Here is an 18,741-nt window from a genome sequence, read left to right as displayed (position 1 = left end):
TATTTAAGATGGCTGCAGCCCATAACCTTCTCTCTCTTCACCATGCACCACCACTCTGGGGACACTCCAGCTCGTCCCTGATACATTTTATTTTTTACACACACCTCATGATTCGCTTACCCACACATTCATGGCACTACAAGAATGTTATGCTTATTTCTAATTTGGCCAAAAAAAGCCTTTAAGTTGACGTTTGTGTGAGCTTCCTCTCAAGAAGTGACTGTTGGCCATGCCTCTGCACTGAACAGTTCATATTCTCCAGAGCAGGGATCAGCGGCAACCTTTTTAACATGAATTGCCATTTTAAAATGTTCCTGGTAATCAGTGTGCCATATCAGCATTAAGCCTGCATCATCTTGCACAATTACTGCTAGTGTGCCATTGGTCAAGCTACCTGCAGTGGGGTGTCTGGGAGGAATGGCTTACCTAGCATTGCTACGATCATTCCATTCTGGAGTAAGAGTAAGAGCTGTGTACGTATTCTCAGCACAGACTTGTGGTGCAGAGTGAGCGGAGCCTGAGCTCTGGATTTACCATTCACTTTGCGTTATAACCCAAACGTACCCTACGCACACCTATGATGCTTTGGTTAGTGACAAACAGAATAAGAGGCCTCCTAGATACCTCCCTGGGAAGGTATTTAGGGCATGTTCAACTAGGGGGAGACCCGGGAGCCGACCCAGAACATACCGGAGGGGTTATATATCCCATGGAGTCTGGAGAGTGCCTGAGCTACCTTACTTGGTCTGCTGCCACGCTGAACCGGACCCAAATGAGCAGCAGATGGATGCATCATTGGTTAAACATAAAAACACAAGAACTACACTAATGTATCTGTGGTACTGACTGGGCTTTGGCCTCTCTGTACTCCTCTGTCTCAGAATCTTCATCTTCAGAGTAGATCCCCGAGTCTCTACCCCCCCGAAGCAGTCCTCTGGCAGCCAGCAGACCTGCAGCATTACCGTAGCCAGTGTACTTAATGAACCTTGAAACTGGATAGAACATAGAACATATTACCATTGATATGGCAGTATCAATCGCAGCAGTGGATGTCACAGTGAGCCATGGGCTTAAAGTCAGACATACTAAAGTTTTCATGAATTAGTGACAAACAGATAATTCCCTCACCACTTTCTTTGCAGAGAACAAACAGGAATTCAGCAGCACAGTCCTTGACGTCGGTGTCAATGTGTGTCATTATACGGACTAGTTTGTTCCTCAGGGAATTGCCCACCTCGGGCTTGTTCTTCACGTCACGCAGTGGGGGCAGCACCTACACACACACACACACACACACACACACACACACACACACACACACACACACACACACACACACACACACACACACACACACACACGCCATCAAAACACCAGCAATACTCATAGTCATCTCTTCATCATGGATTCTCTCAGCCCGGCCCTGACCTTTGACCTGAGGAGCTTCCTGGTCTCTCGGTGGATTCGGGCACTCTCAGTCAGCAAGTTGAGTGATGGGAGAAGGGTCTCCTTAAGCTTATGTCCCTGGGAGACAGGAAGACTTAATTAAACATGAAACATTATTTAATGATAAATACAACTAATCTGCTGGATTGCAAAACCAACAAGTCAGTATCATGAACTACAACCATGTAAAATATGGAGAAATATAATTTTTGATTAAGTTATTTGGTGGTAATATAATCAAACACAATTGCATTTATAAATATGCACCATGTGTGCACAATATATTTTTTTTGTGCAAAAAAATGACAAATCTGCTGTATTTGCCATCCTAGTATCTTGCTACTGTTAGAATGACACGGACACAGTGTGTTCATTGATAAATTAACATCCAGCTCCACCTAGTGGCAAAGACTGGCCTGGCTGTGTTCATTTCTTCATCTTTTAACCAAACAAGTGTTCTATCAATATTATTCTAGCACAATTTAAAAGCATTGTTTCATGTAATTCAGGATAGGTTTCATGCCTTTTCACTAATTATTATAGTATTGGAGGTAATGAACCCACATACACACAGTGGCTTGTCTTACCCCGTCCAGTCTTTTCTCCATGTATTCCAGCAGCATGTTTACAGCATCCATGTTGACCCCCATGTACTCTATGGAGCCTTGTTGCACTTTGGGCATCAACAGTACATCCAGACAGGGCAGAGGGAGGTTGCCTAGCAAGTGAACAGCATGGCTGAGAAAAAGAGGGGGGGAGTTAGGGGACATGTGAGAGTAATGCCTGTATGAATCAATGGACAGAAAAACAGTCGTACGAATAAAGCGTGTGTTGTCCTACCTGTGGAACTCCTCAGTGCGCTCCTCTCCGTCTGCATGACTCAATAGACAGTGTCTCAGTATGGCTCCCAAATGTCTGTACCCAGCTGCCTCTTCCTTCACACACACACACACACACACACACACACACACACACACACACACACAGTGTTTATGAGAGTGTTTCAGTTGTGTTGTGTATGTGTGTGAGGTTTCAGTATAGTATGTGAGAGTATAACTTTTCACTAGCGTGTAACGCATTTTACTTGTATGTGTGTGAGGTAATTGTGAATGTGAGATGTATTCTCATTCAATCAGGATGAGAGTATTATATTAATTTACTTTCGCACTACATTAGTCACAATTGATAGTATAATATTGATCACAACATGGCTGAACTGAGAAGAAAAAAAACTCTCCTAACGTGTCATTTTCGTCTGTACCTCGTCGACCTTGCGCTTGGTTGTGTCAAATGTGATATTGAACAGTATTTTCAGTATTTCCATGGCGAGTTCTATCTGCTGTCGGCTCAGTGGGGGCAGTTGTTCTGGCGGGACGTCCTCTAACCCCGCCCTGGCTGTCTCCAACGTATCTGGCCAACTCAGATCCAGTGTGGCATCCAACTGGTTGCCTGGAATATACACAGGACAGGAAATGATCTTACGGAACTTATGCTCTTTAACTTCTTGTTTTAGATCTATCATGAGCATAGACTGTAAAAAATAATGTATGTAGCATCAGTGACGTCACCCATTGGTTTGCGGACTGCTGTTTTGAAGCCTCGAGTTTGGGCATATGGCTGTCGCCATCTTATTTTTTTGCAACTGGACGTGATGATTTTGACAAGAGGGTGGAGCTGGGGAGGATGACGTGGCCAAGCCAGTGTTGTTTATGGTTGCAATGGCACTGCGCTAAGCTAAATGCTAAGGAGGGAAAGTTGTGATTTTCAACCCTTCTAGCGGGTAAACAAAGACCTCCGCCTACTGGCACTGTTTGCATGTACGGCAGAACAGAAAATCTGCAAACTTTCCCTTAAATTACCAGCTGTGGCTAGTGGTAGCTAGCTAGCTTTGTTGGAAGAATGCTGAACAAGACAATCTCAGGCGACCAAAATGTTCCACTTAACTTTACTGAAGTGAAAACACACAGAGAGAGGGTCAAAGTTTAAGACAAAAACTCAGACAACACCCAAAAACATGTCCACAGTGTTAGCATGGTTAGCATTGCTAAGCCTGATTGACAGGTCCTAAAGCATCCCCTGCTTTATCGTCTATTTTAAAATAAATGGGACCATCATTTACTAAATGAACATCATGCTGTATTGAAGAAGACTTGAAACTAGCGATTGAGACCATAAACTCATTATGAAAATGTTTTACTGAGGTAATAAATCAAGTGAGAAGTAGGCTCATATTCTTATAGACTTCTATAGAAAAGGACTTCACTTTGCGTGAAATTAGATAGAATGTAACTTTAAGGCACTTCAGCATTGACTTCAGGCCCGGAAGCTACATCCATTATTTTTACAGTCTATGATCATGAGCTGTTGGACTTCCTGTCAGAACATCCCAGGTGTTACAGACATTGGTGCTGGAAAGCTGACGTTGGTTTCCCAGCTCAGTAGTTACACTGATGGTCACACAGGAAACCAGTTACCTAGCAGACTGATGCCGTGAAGCTCCTGAGCCAGCTGTGCCCTGACGTCCACTCTCAGGGCGGTCAGCAGGAAGGTGAGGCGCAGGTCGAAGAATCGCACCTGCACAGGAAGCAGACGCATGGACATTTATTTACGCTCTATCTGCTTTTTCCTCTTCAGAGTACAGCTGGATATCCAAGAGGGGTGTGAATCTTTAGGCACCTCACCATTCGATTCAGATTGAGAAGGCTACGATGCGATTATAAAACAATCATCGATGCATCAAAATGTTGATTTCTATACATGATTTATTTTTACTCACTATGTGACTACTTGCTGCCACGTTTTAAACAGTGTATTTGTAATGATGATCCATAATTAAAATAAACAGATGAGTTTACTTCCATTATCTTATATTACTGCAAGAGTAGTAACAAATGGAAGAGATGTGTCAACTAGAAGGTTACATTTGCCAAAATATTTCCAGAACCAAAATATATATATATATATATATATATATATATATAAAAAATATATATATATATATATATATATATATATATATATACATAGATAGAGGTATTTCCTGTCTGACAGTAGGTCATAATGATAACTTTATTTTTAGGCAAATTGTAGTTCAACTGCTTTGAGTTGACACAGCATTAAACACAAATATATTTCAGATGTTTTGAATGAAAAAAGGTTGTAAAAAAAATAACCAACATGATTACGTCCTTCCACAGCCGAAAGTTATAAAAAAAAATATCTTTTATGTTTTATGTTATGTTTTATGTTTTTTGTACCAAAGCTAACTGAGCTTTGGTAAAAGTATTACCCAATCTTCTTAAACTTATGTTCATATTTAAAACATTTGCATTAACAAAGCTACATGCTGTTTTATGGTTATGTGGTTAAGTGGAACACATGAGACAGAATGTGTTGGCTTAATGAATATGTACACAAAGGTTACCTCTCACACAAGAAATAGAATCCTCTTTCTAACTGATGTCCATACCTCATGGTTCCAGATGGGATCATGACACTGCTTCAGCCTCTCTGCCACGCCCTTTATCAGCTGTAGATCTGCTGCTATCACCTGCCATCCATCCATCCATCCATCCATCCATCCATCCAAACCATACATTTTATTGATTTTTAATTAGAGATGGTCTGATACCATTTTTGCTTCCCGATACCGATCCGATACCAGTGTGTTATTACACATATATTTTACTATGTTTTAACAGCTGTATACTACTATCCCTGTATGGATGTGATATGATTTCTATCTTTGTTGTTAAACTTTTTGTGAAATATGAACAAACACAAACAATGAAATGCCACAGAACTTTCTTTTATTCTCCAGTTTGACAGTCAGTCATAACGGAAAAAGAACTTAAATAAACTACTTTAAAGTAGATTTTCTTCAGGGCTAAATTACGTGGTATCGGATCGGTAGCATAAACTCCAGTACTTTCCTATATACCGAGAACAGCATTTTAGGCAGTAATGGAGGCTTTTTCGATACTTGTTTCGGTATCAGAACATCTCTAATTTAAATTAGCATCAACCAAATGACATGTTATAATCTGAGGACTTCTGTTAAATGTAGGTCTGAGGAGACCCGCAGCAGACTGACCTGTCCCGTCTGGTTGTGTAGCAGGATGTTACAGATGGACTTGAGAGCCTCAGCAATCACTTCCTGGTCAGCGTTTTCTGAAGAAGGGGAGGCTTCCTCCATCTCCTCGCTGGATGCTTCTGCTGCCTCATCCCCCTCTCCTCCCTCACCCTCCACTGGGAAGAGAAAGAATGGCAAGGTCAAGAAGCACATTCAACCTTCATTTAGACCACTTTTAGGATAAACCGAGCTGCTTCTATCTCTATGTCATCTCTTTAGATTTTGCCCTGCGCTGTCATGCACTTAAATGACGCCTTAAATCTTGTCTTGACCAACACACACAGCTCATTAGACATGGTTGAACTTTAGCCCTGTTTACATTTAATATGTGTGTTTCAAATAGTGTTTTCAGATAGTGACATTTCTTCCAATCAATACCTACTTAGTCAAGACTGTAGAATAGAAAAAAATCTATAGATGGACAATCGACACAGAAAAAAGACAAAAGATACTAAATGATAATTCTGGTTTAATGCCACTTAGGTCTTATTTCTGTAGTTTTGTCCATAATTTATCAGCGATAATAAGCAGTATAAGCATAAGCAGTATACTTATCACTACTAATCCCTCACATCTGGCAATAGTATGGTCAACAGGTCAACAAACACAAACCAACAGTTTATTAATATTATAAACACTTTATTTGGAGGTCAAACTGAGGGTGAGCGTGCCTGAATGTTGCTGATAATTCCTCATTGAGCAGGAAAACTGTGAACACAACTCACTGAACTATGATGGATGTTCACAGCAGATGATTTTAGGTATTAGTTTAAAAGAAAAAGAGGCTGAAACTAGTGATTAAGACCATAAACTCATTATGAAAATGTTTATAGAGGTAATAAATCAAGTGAGAAGTAGGGTCATTTTCTTATAGACTAAAGAAAAGGATTAAAGAGGCTGAATGGGTTGAGTGCAATATGTGCAAATAATATATAGTATGTGCATGGGCAGATGTATGATTTACCTTGGCCCTCCCCCGGCTGGCTGTGTGCAGGTGTGGCAGTACTGAACACGGCGATGCCGGCGTAGCGGGCGAGAGTGGACATGGCCGAGCGGCTGAGGAAGGGATCCAGACAATCTTTGTCTCTGGTCAGGATTCGGACCGTTTCTAGACAGGCCAGCTGACAGGACGGCTGCAACTCCCTGTTCAGGAAGCCGAGCACCAGCTCCCCCAGCAGCTACATCACACAACACATCAGACAGGTCAGACCTATGCTCATTCAGATCTGCAAACTGAAGCACCACTAAATACTTAATGTTTAAATTTAAATACCACTGTTCTGAAATGTTTTACTCTAAAAAAAACATTTCTGAATGTATGTGGTCCCTTTGAAATTTTAAATTGTCAGTTTATTTCAGTTGTGAAATTTAAAGTTTTTGTTATATATATATTCACATGTTGACTGTGCCAACAGCAGATGGATTTTACAGATCTAAATTCAGCTAATTGAATTTGAGCCACTTTAATATACATTTTAAATATTGGGTGCTAACATTTTCTGAATTGGTGAATCATAAAATATATTTACTGTAAGTGTTTGAAATTTCAAAACTTAAAACTAAACATTTCAAATAGGGGAATTGAGACCACATACGTATTTATTTCACATAGGTTCATAATAATAGAAATGCAAGGTAATATGAAACATTCAGCAAGATACTGATTGACATATTAACCCTGTCACAACGTACTTTCTATAGTAAATTCTACAGCACAATATTACTACTACACTGCCACAAGTAAGAGAAAGGGAACAGCAACATTTCACACATTTGCGTCAATGTATGAACTGACAACTCCCACTAATAATCATGTTCAGTCTACTCTCCATAAGTACATTATGTTTAGTGTATTTTAATTAACCAGAAGAATAAAACACTCCCGCAAACTCTCCTCTTCACTTTCGGTCATTTAATTATGTTGGTAAAACGTATGTGTGTCTTTGTTCTGCAGTGTCCATCCAATGCTTCTCCTACGCACCTGTCCATCTACAGACCTGTAGGAAAAGGTTCTGTGATGATTAATGTATTTACGTTAAATAGCCCATATGGAAGCAAACATAATGCATGATTCTCACTGTTGGTGCATCTGGCTGACAGTTTCATTGCAACAATATAACGAAAGCTAGATTGAAGCTGCTGGATGCCTATGTCACTGTTTTACATATATTAAGTATTTTACATTGCAAAGATGTTCTTCTTTGAGAGGACACGGGGAAGTTTCACCAAGAACTATGTGTTCTTTCTTTGTGTTTTTGTAAATGGAGTAGCGACCCTAACAGCCAAGAGAGAATTCAAACATTTTCAAAGTCTCCTATGTCTTCTGGCCGATGATGTGACCTGATGCAGGCAGCTAAAACTGGCACTGATAAATACGTCCGCTAAGCTGTCTTGCATAATAATTTCCTACAGTCAGTGCAGGTGTGTGCTCTATGTCTATTGGATAAAGAAGGCACGCAATGGCACATAAGCTGCACCTGAACTCAATGTAACACCATTTCTATCCCACACTGTAAACCTTTGATGTAAATTTACAACTATAACCTCACAGTATCTTACTGTTTTAATGTTATTCAGGATCATACTGTAAATTGCAATGCATTCTGGGAGAAAATCATAATATTACAGCACTATCTGCAAATGTTACAGACTACAGGTTTTTACTGTTAATACCAATGCATCTTGGAAAGAAATAAAGGAAAAGGCAGGAATTACACTACAGCCAGTATATTACTGTAAATTAAAATAATGCAGTATGAAACTGTAGGTCTATTTACAGTAAAATACCTTAACATTTTAAAACAGTATGCTTACTGTAAATAAAGTAGTTTACTGGTGAAGCTGCTGCCAGTATATAACTAATTTACTGTGAAAAGTTTTACAGTGTATGCTGTCTCCCGTACTTCCTCTAGAACTCTTCTTCCACAACAACTATATCGCATTAATTTTTTTTTTTTTAAGATTATGTTTTTGGTAATTTTCTGCCTTTATTTGGATAGGACATCAGAAGACATGAAAGGGGGGAATGACATGCAGCAAAGGGCCAAAGGTCGGAGTCGAACCCTGGCCCGCTGCGTCAAGGAGTAAACCTCCTCTATATATGGGGACCCGCTCTACCAACTGAGCTATCCAGGCACCCAACTATATTGCATTCATGTCAGCTGCTGAGTTCACTGTACACCACGAGTTCACTAATGCTGCACAAGATATTCATCTTTGGACATATAGAAGGGTTGTGAACTTTACAATAGAAGACCAGCTGGGTCATCTACTGACATCTTAATGTTGCTGAGGGATTCCTTATAGGATGCTGGGAATACGCCAAAATATTGAAGATACAAAAATATTTCGGGAAATTGTAGACAAACTGTGGAAGAAGCATAAGACACTGCTCATTGCTTATTCATACCTTCCGTAACTTCTCTTCCTAAAACACGGGGGGCATGCACACACAGGGAGAGACAGATGACACAGAGGAGGTGAGATAGTGTTCTTTCACTGCTGACTTAGAAGTACAGATCTAAATCTACACATCTCAAGATTTATGAATAAGTACAGTATGCGCTTTAAAATATGTCCTAAAACGTTCTTTAAAACCCTCTGAGGATGAAAGACGCAGCGATGTTTGACAAAACTCTTACTCCAAAAGCGATATTACAACATTTCATTTCAGACATTTATTTACTATTTTAATCATATATAACCTAAAGACTTTGGTAAACTAATTTCAAACACCAAAACAATTCTCACAACACATCATAAGTTAAGGTTTGTTTTCAAAAAGAGATTTAAGGAATTTCAAAAAGCCAACATCAATATTTCAGCTTTAGCGCCAAATTATCTCTTTACACATTGCTCTAGAAAAAATGTGGGCATCCCTATACAGCTGAGTTTGTTCTGAGCATTTTGATATGAAACACACAGGGATCAGTTATATGCAAATACCTTAAAAAGGTAAATTTAAGAAGATATGTGAAAATGCCCTTAGACTTCAGAGGGTTGCTGTAGCAAAGAAGTTAAAAATGAGGAATATACTTGAGGAACCTTAAAGAGAAATGCATCCTGACTAAACAGATAGGAGGACTCTGAGCAGGACTCAGTGTAATGATGGGAATGCCAGGAATACCTCTCTGTACTGCTCGTCTTCCTTGCTGAACGTAAAGCAGTGGTTCATCTGAAGGAAGGAGAAGCAGAAGGCACAAATAAAGGTGTGAAAGAAAGAGAAAACATACAGTAAATCTTGAAGATGTGAGAAAAAAAAGAGAGCAAAGTAATCATAAAAGTGATTCAGAAAGTTGGTATGTTAGGCACAACCAGTGAAGCCACAGCATTTATCAGGAAGCAGCAGGATTTTGTTGTCGTGCTGCAGACCTCTAACGTAGGAAATGGAAACGGAAATGATGTGTGTAACTACAGTTAGAATACAGAGCATTCGAAAAAAGTGTGACAAAGTTAGACAAAATGACAAAAACGTCGGAAAAATTGCCAATATGTAGAAAAAAGTGACAAGAAATTTGAGAAAAAAAAACTTCAAAATGGTCGTAAAAATCAGCAAATTTCAAAAAAATAAATAAAGTGAAAATCAATCTCTGTGGTCGACAAAAGTTGTTGGGTGCAAATTATGCAATTCAAAATGTAGAAAAAACTGTGAATCACATTTTATATGGACAATTTCTGTTTAAATATACAATCATACTACTGCTAATACACAGATATTGCTTAGAGTGTACTGCATATTTTGTATACAATTGAGTTGCATATTAAACTGGGCCAAATGGATGAAAATAAATGGTCAATATTTATACATCACGTTTTAACGTTAAACATACGTACATGTGGAAGGCGCAGTTAATCTACAATAGCAGCTACCTTCAACTATGTTGGATTTATACTCATGTATATTCCCCCACGGACCCCCTGTTGAAGACCTCTGCTCTAACGAAGTAGGAGGAGGGGGGATGGTTGGCTGATCTCCTATCAACTGTCAACGTTAGTTTCTTTGAACTATGTTCACCATGTTTCCCAGACAGTGAAAGACAACTCTGACACAGCCAGTAAAGACAACTGGACACAGTAACAATTTGTCTCAATGGATTTCCCCCGGAATATTTACATGAGAATACTGTAAACAAAATATACATACCAGAGGCATTAAACCAGCTTTAAAGCTGCATGCATTCAGAGCTATAAAACATCCACATAAAGATAATTAGTAATAGTGTTTGATTTCAATTCAAACCTGATTTCTTTAGTTTACAGGGTATGATTTAAATGTTGTTTCATGTTTATTCCCATTATCTGCCCAAGATCTTCCTCATTGTCAGTGTTGTGGTTCATTTGTAAAAAGAAAAAAAAAGTTTGATGAAATCCTAAGATCAGAGGTCAAAATGACCATGGTATGGTTCACTTTCCTTTATGGTTCCTTTATCATTTCAAGTGTTAACTCTAATAGTAAATCTAATGTTATGTGGATTTTGTGTTTCCAGCTCTGAATTATATAAAGTTGTATGGTGAATGTGGCAAATACATCCAGCAAAACCAGAGCAACATCAGCATTCATTTGGTGTCTTTGTGTTTTTGTGATGTGATGAATGGCAGTTAGCAGGTAGAGTACAGTGGCTTGATCAGAGCTTTCTCCCTGGAAACAGCTGGTCATGTGACATCGGCTACAGAGCTCCATGACATTGAGCAGCTGATGCTAGCTGTTTCAGCCGCTACGGAGCTTTGTGACGCCAGCTACATACCTCCGTCACAGCTCCTCGCATCAGCGGCAGTTAGTAGATGTGTTTAGCCGCTACAGAGCTCTGCAACACGGCTACGGTGCTCCGTTCAGTTAGCCAAGAATAGGTGACTGTGAGCCGGGTACAGAGCATCGCCAGCCACCGGTCGTTCGGCGGAGATTAGGGTTAAGTTTAGGCAACAAAACAAATAGTTAAGTTTAGGAAAAAGATGGTGGTTTGGATTAAAACACTACTAAGGAACATGCATTTCCTGGGTGAAAGTCTTTTGTTTTCCCCAGGAAGCAAACTCCACTCCCTGGCTTAAAATTCCTGTGTTTTAATCCCCACCCATCACCCCGAACTCCTCCCTACACGGCCAGCCCCATTCTTATACAGCAGCAGTCGATGTGGTGCACATAGCAAAAAAGAAACGTGGAAATCATACAAATTACAGTGCTTACATTTTTCTGAGCTTTTTAAACGTATGGTTCATGAGAACAGGCTGAAGCATAGGCTACCGAGAAAGGTACACACCAGAGACCTTTACCACAGAGTTTACACTAAGCTCTCATCTCTTAAAGGGTTTAGCAGAGTAGGATTTGACTGGGTTGTAGGTGACTGTATTTGTGTATCAGAGAATCTAATCCAATTGCATTCCAGATCAACGCCTACACGGCTAACGAGGCTGAGGGAACCATGCGGCAGTGCTCACCACCTGGGGTTAGCAGACAGCATGTGGTCCAGCTCAGGTGGCATTTAGACAAATGAAGACTGAGTGCTCTATTTCCGCAGTGCAACTAAACACACATGGTCATTTTGTGGCCAAGGCTGTCTGGTGCACCTGTGGTACACTTGCATACAGGGTGGTAAGAGAACACATAGTCCTGTTTTCATCAGAGGAAACTTACTGTTGTCAGGGATGTGCACATGTGAACACAGCAGCTCAAATATACTGCCAACAGCAGAATTTAGTTTGTCTCCATTCGGATATTTCTGAGAGTGCCTATTGTAGAAATATTTTATTAATCAAAATGTGTGTATGTGCTTGTTGCAAAAGTGCTGTGTTAGGCATTGATGAAGTCGTTAAAAGTACTCTGGGTGACCTCTGATGCACAGAAAGTTAAGCTTAAGTCATAAAAATAGTTTAGGCTTTTATGGCATAGAGGTGCATTGTTTGAAGGTTGCGAGAACGGAAGAGGAAGTTGCACCACACGAGGCCCAGACCTTGGCATGTGTGTCTGTGAAGATACCAGAGAGAGAAACAAGAAGCCCTCCACCCCCCATTAGGAATGGATAAAAGCTTGAGGGAGAGAACAGATCAGAACTCATAATTCAGAGGACAACTTGGTGGACCAGCTCTGACTTGATGTCTGATTGCTAGGGAAACTTAGTCTCTGTCTATGAACCCACAGCTGTGTTGTAACCTCTTATGCTGGACTTTGTTTTCTCACTAACTTATGAGTGGTATGTATAAAAAAACTAAATATTACATTTGTACACTTTGTGATTCACCATTTCAATAATAACCGCTGCAGCTTCCTTGCCTGCCACTTTCAGAAGAGCTTCCGCTCTGTAGCAAAGATGGCAGCCGTTGAGTGCGAGTAGCATCCAGCGATCCACATTCAACATTTTGACTGCTTTGAGTGCAGCATTCAGGTACTTGCATGTTGCAACACTATATCAGTGTAAAAGCACTATGTACTCAAAAGAGGAAGTGTAAGTACAGAAGTGTGCGTGATATTGCACGATTTTAAGTTATCCTCACAATGATCCATACAATACCCATCTGCAGATTACTACCACCCTATCGCCATGTAAAATGAAAGTATAATAAATAAAAATATTCTGAGGTTCAGCTAGATTTGACATTTTTACGTGGAAAGATAATTACTCACAATCTGAGAACGAAACTGTTGCCTCTTTTAATCTTCAAACTGCGACATAAACATGATCCTGGTAACGATCCCCCAAAAAATAACAATTAACATTATTACACAAACTATCTCTATCCCATCTCGTTTCAGGAGTTTTTGGAAAATGTCTAGGGATGTAGCGTTTTGGATAGCTGCAGGGAGGGTGTTCCAGAGGGATGGGGCTGCAGCACTAAAGGCTCTGTCTCCAAATGTACAGAATCTGGTGTGGGGAATGAAGGCCAGTAGGGGGTCCCTACTCCTTCTCTCTCTCAGCTAAGGGGTCCCTGGCCTAAAAAACGTTGAAGACCCCTGATTTAAACTGTAAGGCTGTTTGTAGCTGACCTAAAGCTATGTATGTTAGTTTAGTTAGTTTGATTTTATTTCTGTATCATGCCAAACATTTGGCCCATCCCATATGGGATTACAAGACACCACCAGCCTATTTAACAGACATCTTCCAGTCTCGCATATACAAATCATGTGGAGAAATACATAAATAACAGAACACAGAAACAAGAAACAAAAACAAACAATATGTTTATATATATATTAATATATATAATATATATATATATCCATATTATGGCATGCCGTTTAGTAAATTATATATATATATATATATATATATATATATAATTTACTAAACGGCATGCCATAATATTCAAAATATTCTGATTTTCATTCAAAATATTCTGATTTTCATTCAGTATATTCAGACTTTCATTCAATTTATTCAAATTTTACACACACACACACACACACACAAAAATATATATATATATATATATATATATATATATATATATGTGTGTGTGTGTGTGTGTGTATGAAAATACTGAATGAAAATCAGAATATTTTGAATGAAAATCAGAATATTTTGAATGAAAGTCTGAATATATTGAATGAATGTCTGAATATACTGAATAAATGTCTGAATATATTGAATGAAAGTTGAAATGACACACTGGCGAATTCATGTACGGGCCAAAACACTAGTAACGGTAACCGTATCCAGTAGGCTACCGTTCTCCCAATGAAGACGTTTATTCACTTCTACATTGTGGAAGACCGAATGAAAGGAACCTGGCCAGGCAGGTCCCTTTCATCATGCCTTTCATTCAATATATTCAGACTTTCATTCAATATATTCAAACATTCATTCAATATATTCAAACTTCACATATGTATAATAATTTTTATATATATATATATATATATATAAATTAAAACAAAAAAAACAATTATAAAATAAAAAAGACAAATAGTACAAACAAATCATCTCGGTAAAGAGCTTTTTTTTCCTCTTCTCCTAGGCTTTCTCAAGATAACTGGCTATACAGTATGTTTCACATGTAAACAGCCATTTCGGTCTGTGAACATCATCCATACATGATTACAAAATCAGTGTTTTATCTTACTAAACAAAGCATAACGCTGTGGGTATGTATAATAGGCAGCATTTCCAGATAGCTACATGATGTGTATGATAAACGTCATGTTTCAGTGCACAGGCTGCTGCTGCTGCTGCTGTTTACCTCCGTGTTGTAGCTCTGCAGAGCCGTCAGAGCAGCATCTTGCTCTCCCGTCTCCATTTGCTCTATGATGCCTTTTAAATCCATTTTCATCGCCATTGCAGCTTCCTCCTGAATGCACCGCCAGAGAGACACAGACTGTGTGTGTGTGTGTGTGTGTGTGTGTGTGTGTCGCTCAGATTGTATATTGACGCTATAGTTTGTCACCACCCTCGGATGACAGCATGATGTTCGAATCCCTGCGAGCCGGCGAGGACAGATTACTTGACAGGATTTGTGTAAACCAAGTGCTGCGTTCAGGTGTCTCAAGGAAAGACGAAAGGAACTAACTTCTCATGCATGTTGTTGTAGGGTAATGTAACTACATTTGTTGAAATGTAGTTAATCTAAGCTTTACATTTACGAATCTTGATTTATTATTAATAATATTAATATGTTGTAACACATGTTATGTTTTATAATTATTTTTTATTTTTTTATAATGTCATTCTGAGATACATATGCGCTAAACACACTTCATCTTCGGGCTATTTCACAAAACCAGATGGCGGATTAATCTGAAATTTCCCAGTTATCCTGGCTCAATTTAGTCTTGACTCGGTTTCACAAAAGCAGAGGCACCTAAATTACCATGGAGATTTATTCTGTGCAGCTAGCCTGCTCCTGACCAGGCTAACAGCCAGGCTAACAGCTAGCCTGCTCCTGACCAGGCTAACAGCAGGATGTATTAATCCTGGAGCCTTTTCTGTTCACTCAGCAGCGGTTTCACCTTATTGTTATCAGCCCGTATTAAAATAACACATGTACATGTTGCTGTTCAGTTAAATACTGTTATTATTTAAGGTTGTGACCATTCTTTTTCATAGCCTAATTAGTCATTGTTACTGTTATATTGCTGTTCATATTGTTGTTAGAAGTTTGATTAATATATTCTGGCAGTTGTTGAGATAATTAGAGAAGGCTGATAAAGTTGCAAATGTGTTTTAAATGAAGTCACTGATGAAGGGCAGTATATAAAGTGCTACACTACATGTGTGTTTCTATAGTGGTTCTATGGGCAGACTGCTCAGAGACAAATACACTTTTATTTATTTTAGTTGATTTATTTCTTTTTGTATTCTTTAACAATAAAGGATCATGTAAATACTCTAACATGTGCTTTTTATTGGCTTTCTTAACACACAATTTGTGTTCTGTCCAGTAAACTGGGACTATTGTTTCATGAAGACTAAGACTATAATTAGGGAGGATTGTACAATTAGGATACATTTTTATAATTGTACAATCCTCCCAAATTATAGTCTTAGGGCGTTTTCACACATGAAAGTCCGAACCAAGGTCCGGACCAAGGTTCATGTTTTTGTTACATTGTATACATTTGATCTGGTAAGTTTTGGTTTCACACTGCAGTTTTGCAAGCGCATCTAAAGATCTATACGTGACAAAACTACGTCCTGCCGTCATCACATACGTGAGCTGCGTCTCCAGATAATTATAATTGATTGGTTTGTAGGCGGGCATCCCCGTCCCTCTCTCTGTGTCGGAGTTTTTTCAACTGACCGCTGCTCTCCCCTTTTGTTGTGATGTTGAGATGCAAGATACGGGAACTTTCTTTCTGGAGCATTTATTCAGAGACAAACTGAAACCTACACTGTACATTTACTACCACTTAACAAATAAACTGCTGATGTATTCTCTGCTCTGATAGCCGACAGCTGTCTTCTTTGAGCGCATTCACCGTCACTCTCTCTCTCTCACTAAGCACCTGTTCCTTAAGGGAGCTTCCCGGTCTTGTAACACAAGGGGAGCCTGCCAGCTGACAAGAGCTTCTTGTATTTGGTCCGAAAGTCCGAACCATCCAAAAAATGCTTTCACACTACAAACGAACCGGACCATGGTTCAGTTTGGTCCGGACCGAGACCACCTCTTTTTATCGGACCAAAATTTGGTCTTTTGATCCGGACCGTGGTCCGGGGGAGGTTTCACACCTGTAATTTTGGTTCGGATCAAACTAAAAAGTCTGAAAGTCCGGACCAAACGAGGTATGTGTGAAAACGCCCTTAGTCTTCATGAAACACCCCAGAGAGCTACCGAGCTTCTTATTGTGAATTAAAGCAGCAATATTGAGGAATTCGGTTTTGGTGCGCTTTGGCGCCATCTAAAGGCACCAAAAGTACAGCTGCACTGTCGTGAAACATACCGGGTATGGAACTCCATTCAGAAATCTTTCTGTTTTATGTTTACGTACTAATTTATCCATATACGTAATTTTGGAAACCTAGATTAATATTCATCATTAAACGTATGGACTCTGTATTAATTCGGCATATAATTAAGGCATCTAAAGCACGTAATCATAATAAACTTGTAATGTTTTGAAGTTATTAACGCCGCTCGCTCCCGCAGATACACAGCACAGGGAGGTCTTATATTCAGTAATTTCCAAATGGAGGGTTGTATTACGGAACGGACGCGGAAATAAACTGCGACACAATCTGTAGGCCTATTACATGTCTCACTTGAAACACGCTTATAATCAGGGGTGGAAGGAGCAACCACATGTACAAATACTCCAAAACAAGTAAAATGTGCATGGTCTGTCCTCTGCGGGCTGCACGTGCCTTTTTGTGGCATCAGTAAATAAATTGAGACAGTTTCATAACCGGTTAAAAAAGTCTTGTATTCGCGTTAAATAGCAGTCTACTTTCGTGTTTGCTACAGTTGGTTTTCACTGATGTGACCAGTATGGGTGTGGAACTAGTGCACACATCAGGCCCGTAGACAGGGAGGATTCGGGTGGTTCAAAAGACCTCATAATTAAAACTCATAATTAAGGATTTCAACCTCATAATTAAATACAAAATGAGGGAAAACTGCCCCCCCCCCCCCCCACCACATTCCACTAGGCTGGCTACCAGCCTGCAGATGTTGTTCACACTTATCAAACAAACTGTACTTTGGGGTGAAGTGTACTCCAATCAGGACCCAGGACCCTGATGTAAACCCTTACTGCCTTATATTCCATTATATGTTTTGATATTTTAAATTATCACATGTATTTTCCTGTACATAAATAAAGATGTTCCCACCATAAATTGGTAAATAAAAATGTCTCCATTTTCAGTCAGCAAAAAACATGAATTAACACTAGTTCTTTCTGCCCCTCCAGTGAAAGCACTCTAGAACTGCGCCTGCCATAGTAATTCCTTGTCTAAAAAATGGAAACTGTTGTAAACAGGAGTAAAGGCGTAGACAAATGTCACAGTGCACCCAACAAAAAATTGTGATTAAAAAAAAAATGCAGATTTTTAAGTGCTTCAAAAATTCAAATAAGTAGAATCTAAATCAAACAAATATAACTTAAACCAAAGTGTGTGCTATTTCTTGTGTGCTGTTCCTTGATTCTTATTATCAGCTGGGTTCATTGGAATGATCCACCTCTGTGTTAAAATGTTAGCAGGTTCCCATTAAATTATGATTTTGAGTTAACATCAGGACAAGAGATTAAATATTGTTAGGTGTGTTTACTTGGTTACACCTATGTCATTTGTAATTGCTTTCGAGATGAGGCCATAGGTGAAAATCATCTAAAGATATGTCTATTTGTAACCTTCAGTTAATAGGGCGTTTCTCGGCGAGCCAAGGGCGTGTTCGTACTGTTAGGGTATGTTCATTTTGTAATGCAAAGCAAACGTGCGAGCGGGGTTACTGTTTAAACATAACAGAATTCCATGCAAAATTATTTCATAACTCATAACTTGAACTACATTTTTGTTCTTTACTTTTCTGTGACTACATGCGTTTTACTAAACATATAGAGTTAACAAAACTGAATAAACTCCGCTCTTCTTGGCCACAGTGTATATATACTTCGACTGAACGACGCAGTCAAGTGACACGCTCTGTAGCCAATCAAACCTCAAGGCCTGGTTTGAGAGATGGGATAACAACCAATAAGGTTGCTGTGACAGTGTGAGTGACAGACGCTGTAGCTGTAG

General features: G+C 39.3%; 1 protein-coding gene across 2 annotated transcripts in view; it reads right to left on the bottom strand.

Annotated features, from left to right (window-relative positions):
• ric8a (RIC8 guanine nucleotide exchange factor A) overlaps window positions 1–15,006 on the bottom strand; it is an 18,693-nt gene extending 3,687 nt beyond the window's left edge. Inside the window, exons 1-13 of one of the 2 annotated variants that reach the window (XM_039809297.1) lie at window positions 14,747–15,006; window positions 9,705–9,752; window positions 8,988–9,005; window positions 6,543–6,756; window positions 5,540–5,694; window positions 4,916–4,996; window positions 3,921–4,020; window positions 2,708–2,895; window positions 2,287–2,381; window positions 2,034–2,184; window positions 1,429–1,524; window positions 1,129–1,273; window positions 848–992 (exon numbers count right to left, since the gene is read on the bottom strand). In XM_039809297.1, coding sequence (XP_039665231.1) covers window positions 848–992; window positions 1,129–1,273; window positions 1,429–1,524; window positions 2,034–2,184; window positions 2,287–2,381; window positions 2,708–2,895; window positions 3,921–4,020; window positions 4,916–4,996; window positions 5,540–5,694; window positions 6,543–6,756; window positions 8,988–9,005; window positions 9,705–9,752; window positions 14,747–14,842 — 1,532 coding nt within the window. In that variant the 5' untranslated portion in view covers window positions 14,843–15,006. The remainder of the gene's footprint in view (window positions 1–847; window positions 993–1,128; window positions 1,274–1,428; window positions 1,525–2,033; window positions 2,185–2,286; window positions 2,382–2,707; window positions 2,896–3,920; window positions 4,021–4,915; window positions 4,997–5,539; window positions 5,695–6,542; window positions 6,757–8,987; window positions 9,006–9,704; window positions 9,753–14,746) is intronic. The other variant, XM_039809298.1, reaches the window with a different exon arrangement.
• Between the last annotated feature and the right edge of the window lie 3,735 nt (window positions 15,007–18,741).

The sequence above is a fragment of the Perca fluviatilis genome, chromosome 8 (genome assembly GCF_010015445.1).
Source record: "Perca fluviatilis chromosome 8, GENO_Pfluv_1.0, whole genome shotgun sequence".
Taxonomy (NCBI): domain Eukaryota; kingdom Metazoa; phylum Chordata; class Actinopteri; order Perciformes; family Percidae; genus Perca; species Perca fluviatilis.
Note: the sequence above shows the minus strand (reverse complement) of the source record. Positions and strands in the feature narration are given on the sequence as shown.